Source organism: Hibiscus syriacus, unplaced genomic scaffold, assembly GCF_006381635.1.
Source record: "Hibiscus syriacus cultivar Baekdansim isolate YM2019G1 unplaced genomic scaffold, ASM638163v2 tig00110575_pilon, whole genome shotgun sequence".
Classification (NCBI taxonomy): domain Eukaryota; kingdom Viridiplantae; phylum Streptophyta; class Magnoliopsida; order Malvales; family Malvaceae; genus Hibiscus; species Hibiscus syriacus.
This window is the reverse complement of record NW_024062786.1, coordinates 26,956-37,706: the sequence shown is the minus strand read 5'-3', so window position 1 is coordinate 37,706 and position 10,751 is coordinate 26,956. Positions and strand designations below refer to the sequence as shown.

General features: G+C 38.3%; 1 protein-coding gene across 1 annotated transcript; it reads left to right on the top strand.

The window, feature by feature from the left end:
* The first annotated feature begins 735 nt into the window (after positions 1-735).
* Positions 736-1,756, top strand: LOC120133012 (homeobox-leucine zipper protein ATHB-12-like). Its single transcript, XM_039149680.1, has 2 exons — positions 736-1,343; positions 1,427-1,756. Exons 1-2 carry the CDS (start codon positions 987-989, stop codon positions 1,745-1,747), a joined length of 678 nt encoding a protein of 225 aa, XP_039005611.1. The 5' UTR covers positions 736-986; the 3' UTR covers positions 1,748-1,756.
* The last annotated feature ends 8,995 nt before the right edge of the window (positions 1,757-10,751 follow it).

Below are 10,751 nucleotides of genomic sequence, written 5' to 3'. Positions count from 1 at the left end.
TATATAATAAGATTGTGAGATTACGTGTTGTCACTGTTAGATCTAAAAGAAACTAAAATTGAAGTTTAGATATTTTCTCATTTAATATATATTGATTTGTTGAGATTGAAAATGATTAAAATTGTACATATACATTGGATGTTAGATGAATATTGACGTTTGAAACTTTCACATTATAGATAGAGACTAATTTGAGACAATTTAATATATCTTATAAGGTTTAGGAGTTGCATTGATTTTGAAAATGTTTGTTTATTTTTTGGATGAGGATTAACTGAAACCCGCAGGGATCCGTAAGGGATGGGTATGGGGACAAAAAAATCTCCGAAACATATAATGGGAATTCCCCAAAACCGTATCCTCAAGTGTTGGGGACATATTAGATAATGCAAAACCGTCCCCGCCTCGTCCCGCCCCCTTTGTCACCCCTAATTAAAGCTACAAAGGTAGTCTATACCGATTTAGGAATATATGGTTCAAACTTTATTTATTTTTTTAAAAAAATCTAATAAATATGAGTAAAATAATATAAAAATAAAGTTATATTAATAACTCAGGATATGATTGATACATATATGATGATAAGAAAACTTGACTAAAATATTTTTAAATTTTAAGAATTATGTTATAATCGGAGATGTTTGGGGCAATTAATTGGAAAAGAAGAGGAAGAAGAAGAAGAAATGGAAAGGAGGGAGGATGGGCAGTATTAGGAAAGGCAGAAGAGGAAACGCACCATACGTTATCACTTATCATGTCCCCTAGACTTTGGATATAAAGTAGGGATTAGTTGCATTTAGAAATCCTCTGCGTGAGACCCTAAAACCAAACAGATTTTCTGGTAGCATATGGGAGTTATAAATACCACCATATCCACAAGTACAACCGTCTTAAAAACATTCCTTTTCCCACGATTACAAACCAGCTTGTACATGAAGAACAAAGATTTGAACAGCAGTTAATTAGGAAGAATTATCCAGGCAAAGATGTTCGAATATACCGAGGAGATGGCCGAGCCTTTTTCCAGTGCCACAGAGGTCACAGCAACAACAACAACAACAACCAAGATGAAGAAGAACAAGAGGCGGTTCAGCGATGAACAAATCAAGTCTTTGGAATCGATGTTCGAATCGGAAACCAGGCTGGAGCCTCGAATGAAGTTGCAGGTGGCTAAAGAGTTGGGTCTGCAGCCACGACAGGTAGCGATATGGTTCCAGAACAAGAGAGCAAGGTGGAAATCCAAGCAGCTTGAACGAGATTACAGCATCCTACAAGCCAATCACGACAATCTAGCTGCCAAGTACGAGAGTTTAAAGAAAGAGAAACAGGCGTTAGTGATCCAGGTGCTTGCTTTAATTACTTCCCTAATCAAACAGTTTGTTTTTTTTCCCAATGAAACTTATATGATTTTACTCTTGATTTACAGTTGCAGAAGCTGAACGATTTGATTAAGAAGCCGGAGGAGGAAGGCAAACAAGTTACTGCGACTAACTGCAACGATGGAGGTAAGGGAGAAACGACTGTGAAGTCTGATTCTTCAATGGGAAGATCGGGGCGCTCACTCGGTGTCTTATCGGATGACGATAGTACGATAAAGACGGATTATTTCGGAGTGGAAGAAGAACCCAACCTTATGAGCATGGTGGATGATTCTTTAACGTCTCGGGAAGATTGGCGCAGTTTCGAGTCGGATGGTCTATTCGATCAGTCCAATTGTGGTCATCCGTGGTGGGATTTTTGCTCTTGAAATAACAAAGACAATCAGAGGAAAATGTATCCAAATAATCTTTCCTTGTGTACAGAGTTGAAAAACATGGATATGTATGGTTGAATTTTAGATGAAGAGAAGTGGATTTTGCAGTCTGAGAATACATATGAATGCAAATTGAGCTTCCTCTTCCTGCGTCTAAATTCTAAATTCTAACATAGAAAATCCGGACATTATGTGTATGTCACATAATGTCCGCATTTGAGACAGGGAGATGCTGTTTTGTTATAACAGATAAGATTCCCCTGTTCGCTCTCTGAAACTAGAACAGAGCATCATGGATGTTGGAATCTCGGAAGTTAACCGATAAGCATGGTTTTCAGAATCGGACCGGTCAGCGAACCGGCCGTACTGATTCAATCGGTCGAACCGGTCAGATCGGTTGGAAGAGTCGGACCACGTCATAATTATTTAAAAAATTAAATAAAAATACAAAAAACATTTAATAAAAAACTAAAAACATCCCCACAACTATAATACTTAAATACAACACCAAAATTCCATAATTCATTACTTAATTTACTTCTAATAAAAATTTCTAAACATTACACATTAAAACCAAAACAAAAGTTAATTAACCTTCAAAAATAAAAGTCGAAATATCCTAGAAATAAGAATAAAAAAAATGAAAAGGTTGGAAACGAAAAGGCGAAAAGCAGTTTTTTTTTAACTTTTTTTTAAATTTTTTATTGATGGTTGGTTCTTAGCGGTTCACTCCTGGTTCGGTTCGAACGGTTCACAACCGATTCTGCTGTTCTTTACGGTTCACTAATAGTGATTTAACCGGGATAAAATAAATCGGATCAGGCAGCGATTTTCGATTGAACCGGTCGATCCGGTCTGGTTTTCAAAACCTTGCCGATAAGGCTAATTTCTTCTGGGACTGTTATTTCCTGAGTATTCCATTTTGTTTTTTACCCTTGATTTTCTTACTCAAAATGTCATACGAGGCTTGCGGGATTTAGAATAATTATGGTTGACCTAGTCAAATATTTGGCAATGTAGAGCATCGGATACAGAAATACTACTCTGATTTGTATTTTGTGTGTAGCAGAATTCTGCTTCCTTGGGATAAATATAGCACAGATTTATCCCAATACAGATGTGCTGTCACGTAAAAATGCTATATTCTGCTCCTATTTATATACAGCTTGGCTGAGGCTAAAATCTTGGGCTGGCTGTTCGAAATATTATCGTATTTGTTAGACATGGGTCATGAACTTTATTTTATAGTGGGTTAATCGCTATTTACGTGTTGCCGTTGCCCAAGTATCATGCGCAACCTAAATGTTGGTAGAATTTGGATCTCTTGGACCGTTTGTTTCCTTGGATTTAAGACCTGTTTTCTTGAGTTGGTTTAACATTGCGTATTTAAGCACATTATTTTAATTTATAGTGCCATTAATCAGTACGTTAGAATTAGGCGTGCTTTCATCGTCCCGGAGCAAAATTAGAGCTAGGTATATGGGCTAAGGCCACGGGCTACCCGTATAACCTGCGGCCCGTGCGGGCTTCGGGTCTAAAAAAATAAAGTTTGTTTAAATTGCGGGTTTATTAACTCGGACCGTTAAACCCGTGGGCTCGACGGGTAGCCCGCTTAATTTAATTATTTTTTTAATTTATTTTATGTTTTACGAAAGACAATTAACGTTTAACCCAATTCACGTTTTATGTGCATTTTAGCCATAGTCCAATTCACGTTTTATGTGCACTGAAGTCTGAAGCACAATTCATGTTTTAATTTGATGATATGCAATTTTGAAGTATGAAGCCCAAATGCCCACAACCCATTCACATTTCGAAAACCTACGAGTAAACGTTCCCAATTCACACTGAAGCAAGCCCCCAAATTCAATTCACACTCTCACTCTTAGTCTCTCATGAACCAACAGCGCAACATCGTCGATTCGAACCAGCGCTGGATCTCCTCGCCACGAACCTGAACCAGCGTCGCGACTCCTCCTCACGAACCTTTTCAGATTAATAGTGTAATTGACTTTTGGTGTTATGATGTTACAGGTGTTATGGTTGGATCCTCATGTGAATATATTACTCGTGTGGCCAGGTGCAACGAATGAAAGTGAATATATTACTACGTTTGCTGTTGAAAATATAACCATTTAATGTAGACCGTGTTTTATGTTATACAACCATTTAATGGGGACTGTGTTATATAATTTATATTGAGACTTCTCTGTTTTTTTGCTGCCACCTTCCTTTTCAAGTTGATTGATCATTTTTTAAAGGTGTAGTAAATTAGAACATTATTTTTTATTGCATTTAAAATTGTTGTTATTTAACGAGTCGCGGGTAAGCCCGTTAGCCCGCAGGTTAAATGGTACAAGCCACGTGCCTTAAAATTCAAAATCGTTTATGATTACGAGTTTTTAAACCATTCCGTTTAAGCTCACACCGTCAAAACCCGTGGACTAAACGGACGGATAGCCCGTATACTAATCTCTAAGCAAAATACGCGTGTATGGGTGATGGATCACAAAAGATAACATCTGTGAAAGTGCATCACAACATACCCCTATGGCTTCAACGCACTCCGAAGTAGGATTATCACGTGTCGGTTCGCATTTTTAGTTTATATAAATTTGATTCATATATAATATTTTTTTACTCCTCCAATTTCATGTTTAGAGAAGGTTTACATGACTCGAAATACAACTTGATTTTTAAAAGAAAAACATATACGTGATCCGACACAAATGTATAAATATAATTCCTATTTTTATTAGGTAAAATAAGGATCTAATTAAAAAAAAGAAATATTATAGCAATTATCTATAAAATATATAAATCTTAATTATATCATTATTTTTAGATCGAATATTTTTCATCATAAATTTAAATTTGACATGACCCGACTCTATCTTTTAAAATCCTGATACAAACCCAAATTTTTAAACAAGAAATTTAATTTCTATAAAATTAAATCAAAACAAAATTCATAATATTCGAATCAAATGCTCGTCCTATTAGAAAGGTGACAATGGGCTATTGTCCAACTTTTGCTTCGTTTGGAGTGGGTTTCTTATTTTGTTCCCATAATGAAATGTGTCCTCTGAATTAGGTCACTAAACCCACGATCTAGCCCTCAAACCTGGGCCTACAAAACATCCACTTTAGACTTGCCATTGTGGTCCATTCTCATACGTATTTTACAAATAGTATAAAGACATCGATATAACTGTCAAAACATACACGAAGTAAGGTACGGCACTCATATTAAGATTTGGCGGGAATGTCTAAAGTACGGAATCCTTAAAATGCTAAGGAAATACGTTACTGGAAATGTTATTTTTTTTAATATTTTTGATAAAATGTTACTTAAAACACTATTTTTTCTATCAAAATTATTAATATCGAACGCTATTTAAAATATTATTTTTTCTACCAAAAATTAAGTAGTGAAATTAACATTTCACCTTGGGCCCAAAGAATCATCCAAATCCAATACTATTAAAATAAATTAGTTGTTGAGTAGCAAGTAGCAAGAAGTCGGTCACCTTGGGCCATATAATTAAGATCCCTACTAGGTGCAGCTTTCGATATTGTTTATAACTGTTAAAAGTTTCAAAGTTTGGCAACCAACTTTGGAAAATGTTTTTTTCAAAGTTTGGTAAATGTTTCTTTGAAAAATGTTTTTCAAAGTTTGGTAAAATTTTGGTAGATGTGTTTGTTGAAAATAGGAATGGGTAAATTCACTTTAGTCATTGCACTTTAGGGTATTTTCAAAGATTAGTCCCTAAGTTTCTACTATAAATACCCTTACCCATTTAGCTTCAAAATCATCCCAAAACATTTCTTTCTTCCTATACTAGAGAGCTTTCTTGTGAGTAGTGAGTGTTTTGTAAACACCTGTAAATTTTCTCTCTTAGTAAAAGATCTGCAGCATCCCGGAGACGTAAGCACAATTGGCTGAACTCCGTTATCAATTTTTGGGTATTATTTTTCCGCTTTTATTTTGCATTCTCACTAATCTGGTTATAGGGAAATTACTTGTACTCGGTTTATTTTCCTAACAACTGGTAATCAGAGCTTTTGGTTGTGAATTTTGTCAAATTTTCTGCGAGGTTACTATTCATTACTATTCACGTGAATAGTGAATTTCGTGAATAGTGAAATTCGGTCGGCGATACGAGTTTGTCGACGGTGGTGTTCTAATACACGGTGATTCGCAAGAATTGTCAGAAACGATCCAAACGAAGCCAGATTCGAGTGGGAGCGATGGCTGCAGACGAAGGGAAGGTGAAAATTGAAAAGTTCGATGGTGCGGACTTTGGCTTTTGGAAGATGCAGATTGAAGATTTTTTGTACCAGAAAAATCTATATCAACCTCTCTCAGGAAAGCAACCAGAGGGCATGAAGGATGAAGATTGGGCTCTTCTCGACAGACAAGCCCTCGGAGTTATCCGACTAACGTTATCCCGCAATGTTGCTTTTAACATAGCAAAGGAAAAGACCACGGCGGGTCTTATGGCGGCTCTCTCCAGTATGTACGAGAAGCCATCGGCCTCAAACAAAGTTCATTTGATGAGGCGATTATTCAATTTGCGGATGGCGGAAGGGGCATCGGTGGCACAACACCTAAATGAACTCAACACAATCACAACCCAGTTGAGTTCAGTGGAAATTGAGTTCGATGATGAAGTTCGAGCTTTAATTCTCTTATCATCTCTACCAGACAGTTGGAATGCTACTGTTACAGCAGTCAGCAGTTCGTCGGGAAACAGCAAATTAAAATTCGACGATGTTCGGGATCTGGTATTGAGTGAAGAAATTCGACGAAGAGAATCGGGTGAAGCATCAACCTCCTCAGCCTTACACACGGAGTCTAGAGGGAGAACTTCAGAAAGAAATTCAAATCGTGGCAGATCAAAATCTAGAAGGGGCAAATCAAGAACAGGAAATAAAGATTTTACCTGTTATAATTGCGGCAAAAAGGGTCACTTCAAAAGAGATTGTCGAGCACCGAAGAAAAATACCGGCGCACAGGAATCTGCCAACATGACGGAAGAGACAGGTGATGCCATGATTTTAAGCGTCAACAGTCCGATTGAATCATGGATCTTGGATTCAGGGGCATCTTTCCACTCCACCCCATGCCGAGAAATCATGGAGAACTATGTCAGTGGTGATTTTGGGAAGGTTCATCTAGCTGATGATGAAACCTTGAAGATCGTCGGAAAAGGAGACATCCGAATAAAGCTGCCAAACCAGACCACCTGGAAGCTGACAGGAGTGAGACATATTCCTGGCCTCAAAAGAAATCTGATTTCTGTTGGGCAGCTTGATGGAGAAGGATATAGTACAACTTTTCAGGCTGTGAATGGAAGATTACCAAAGGAGCACTCGTCATTGCTCGTGGTAAGAAGACCGGTACTCTCTATGTAACCTCAAATTTAGAGAATATCATTGCAGTAGCAGATGCTGATGGAAAATCAACCTATGGCACCAAAGGCTCGGCCATATGAGCGAGAAAGGAATGAAGATACTTCTGTCAAAAGGGAAGCTGCCGGATCTAAAGAATGTAGATGTCGGACTATGCGAGGATTGCATCTTTGGCAAACAAAAGAAAGTCAGTTTTGCAAAGATTGGCAAGACACCCAAGGCAGAAAGGTTAGAGTTGGTTCATACTGATGTATAGGGACCATCCCCAGTTCCATCTCTTGCGGGCTCACTATATTATGTCACCTTCATCGATGATTCAACAAGGAAGGTGTGGTTTATTTTCTGAAGAAGAAATCAGAAGTCTTTGATACCTTCAGAAAATGGAAGGCCATGGTGGAAAATGAGTCTGGTTTGAAAGTCAAGCGGTTGAGGTCTGACAATGGAGGAGAATACAGAGACAGTAGATTCAGAGATTTCTGCGTAAACAATGGGATCAAGATGAAGACAACAGTTCCCATAACACCGCAGCAGAATGGCGTAGCAGAGCGCATGAACAGAACTCTGAATGAACGTGCCAGAAGCATGAGGATACATGCCGGATTGCCCAAATTTCTATGGGCTGAAGCTATCAACACTGCAGCTTACTTGATCAACCGTGGGCCCTCAGTTCCTTTGGATGGCGGAATACCAGAGGAAGCTTGGAGCAAGAAAGAAATAAACCTTTCATACTTAAGAGTGTTTGGTTGTATTTCTTATGTACACATAAACTCTGCTGAAAGAAGTAAACTTGATGCCAAGTCCAACAAATGCGTCTTTGTTGGTTACGGTGGTGATGAGTTCGGTTACCGGTTTTGGGACTACGAAAATCGAAAGATCATCAGAAGCAGAGACGTCATTTTCAATGAAAATGTGATGTACAAAGATAGGTCAACCGCAGAATCAAGTAATACCAAAGCTGAAACAAAGGAATTTGCTGAGTTCTAGGAGATTTCTGGAAATGATGTTCAGATCAATCCTGAAGCAGTTCAAGAAGAACCAGGCACACAAGAACTGAGACGCTCCTCCAGAATTCCTAAACCAACCCAACGGTATTCTCCTTCTTTACACTACTTGTTGCTGACTGACAATGGTGAACCAGAGTGCTATGATGAAGCAATGCAAGTGGAGGATTCAGTCAAGTGGGAGTTTTCCATGAAAGATGAGATGGACTCGCTTATGTCAAATCAGACATGGGAATTAGCTGAATTACCACCAGGCAAGAAAGCGCTCCACAACAAGTGGATTTACAGGATCAAAGAATAGCACGATGGGAGCAAACGCTACAAAGCAAGATTGGTTGTCAAAGGCTTTCAGCAAAAGAAGGTATTGACTACAATGAAATTTTCTCTCCAGTCGTAAAATTGTCTACAATCAGACTGGTGTTGAAAATTGTAGCTGCAGAGAATTTACATCTTGAGCAGTTAGATGTAAAGACAGCTTTCCTTCATGGTGATTTGGAGGAAGAAATCTATATGAGGCAGTCAGAAGGCTTCATAGAGGCAGACAAGAAAAACCTGGTATGCAGGTTGAAGAAGAGCTTGTATGGTTTAAAACAAGCTCCTAGACAGTGGTACAAGAAGTTCGATAGTTTCATGAGTAGCAGTGGTTTTATCAGATGCCAAGCAGATCATTGTTGCTACATCAAGAGGTTCGACAACAGCTTCATTATTTTATTATTGTACGTTGATGACATGCTCGTTGCAGGCTCAGACATGCAAGAGATTATACACTTGAAGCAAAAATTGTCGAAGCAGTTTGCTATGAAGGATATGGGCGCTGCAAAGCAGATTCTTGGGATGAGGATCAAGAGAGACACAAAGTCGGGGACTTTGATGTTATCACAGGCTGAGTACATCAACAAAGTACTCTCCAGGTTCAACATGCAAGATGCTAAACCAGTAAGTACACCTTTAGGTGTTCATTTCAGACTCTCCAAAGACCAATCACCAAAGACGGAGGAAGAACGTGCACACATGGTGAAGGTGCCGTATGCCTCAGCAATTGGAAGTCTGATGTATGCCATGGTTTGTACCAGACCAGATATTGCTCATGCAGTGGGAGCTGTTAGCAGGTACATGAATAATCCGGGCAAGGTACACTGGGAAGCAGTCAAATGGATCCTCAGATATCTTCGGGGTACCACAAACAAAGCACTTTGTTTCAAAGGTGGAGATATGATACTGACAGGCTATGTAGATGCTGACTTAGCCGGAAATGTCGACATCAGAAGGAGCACTACAGGGTATGTCTATACTCTAGGAGGAACTGCAGTGAGTTGGGTTTCTCAACTACAGAAGATAGTTGCTCTCTCCACAACTGAAGCAGAATATGTCGCTGTTACGAAAGCCAGCAAGGAGATGGTTTGGCTCCAAAGTTTCTTGGAAGAGTTAGGCAAGAAACAAGAAAACAATATCTTGTATTGCGACAGTCAAAGTTCTATCCATCTAGCAAAGAATCCGTCTTTTCATTCCAGGACAAAGCACATACAATTGAGATATCATTTTATCCGGTCTCTTCTGGAAGATGGGATTTTGAAACTTGAAAAGATTAGTGGAGCTCAAAATCCGGCAGACATGTTGACAAAGACGGTGACTACGGACAAACTGAAGTTGTATTCAACTTCAGTTGGCATGCTAGAATAACAAGACCATACATGCTGCTGCATTGATCGAGGTGTGAAGACATATTAAAATCAGTCTTCAAGTGGGAGATTGTTAAAAGTTTCAAAGTTTGGCAACCAACTTTGGAAAATGTTTTTTTCAAAGTTTGGTAAATGTTTCTTTGAAAAATGTTTTTCAAAGTTTGGTAAAATTTTGGTAGATGTTTGTTGAAAATAGGAATGGGTAAATTCACTTTAGTCATTGCACTTTAGGGTATTTTCAAAGATTAGTCCCTAAGTTTCTACTATAAATACTCTTACCCATTTAGCTTCAAAATCATCCCAAAACATTTCTTTCTTCCTATACTAGAGAGCTTTCTTGTGAGTAGTGAGTGTTTTGTAAACACCTGTAAATTTTCTCTCTTAGTAAAAGATCTGCAGCAGCCCGGAGACGTAAGCACAATTGGCTGAACTCCGTTATCAATTTTCGGGTATTATTTTTCCGCTTTTATTTTGCATTCTCACTAATCTGGTTATAGGGAAATTACTTGTACTCGGTTTATTTTCCTAACAACAACACAAATATAAAGTATATTTTTCATTGAAAATACATAAAATATATCCTACATGTGTCATCAATCATCCAATGGTTTACGATTTCGGACTTGATTAACACCATTATTATTAGAAGGTATAGGAGGATGAAAGTGTGCTTAAACATTTATTATCTTCCGATTTACAAATAAGAAATCTTATTAGTTTAGACGTTATATACACTAACCGTTTAAACCAGAAGTCTACAACAATTTCAACACCGACTGAACTATTACCAAGTGGGTTTCATCCAATAATTTACGTAGAGGCCAGTGGCTCACACCTCCAACACTCTCCCGATCCATTCCTGACCCCAATTGGTGAGTTGCAGACACAATGGTATGATGGTTC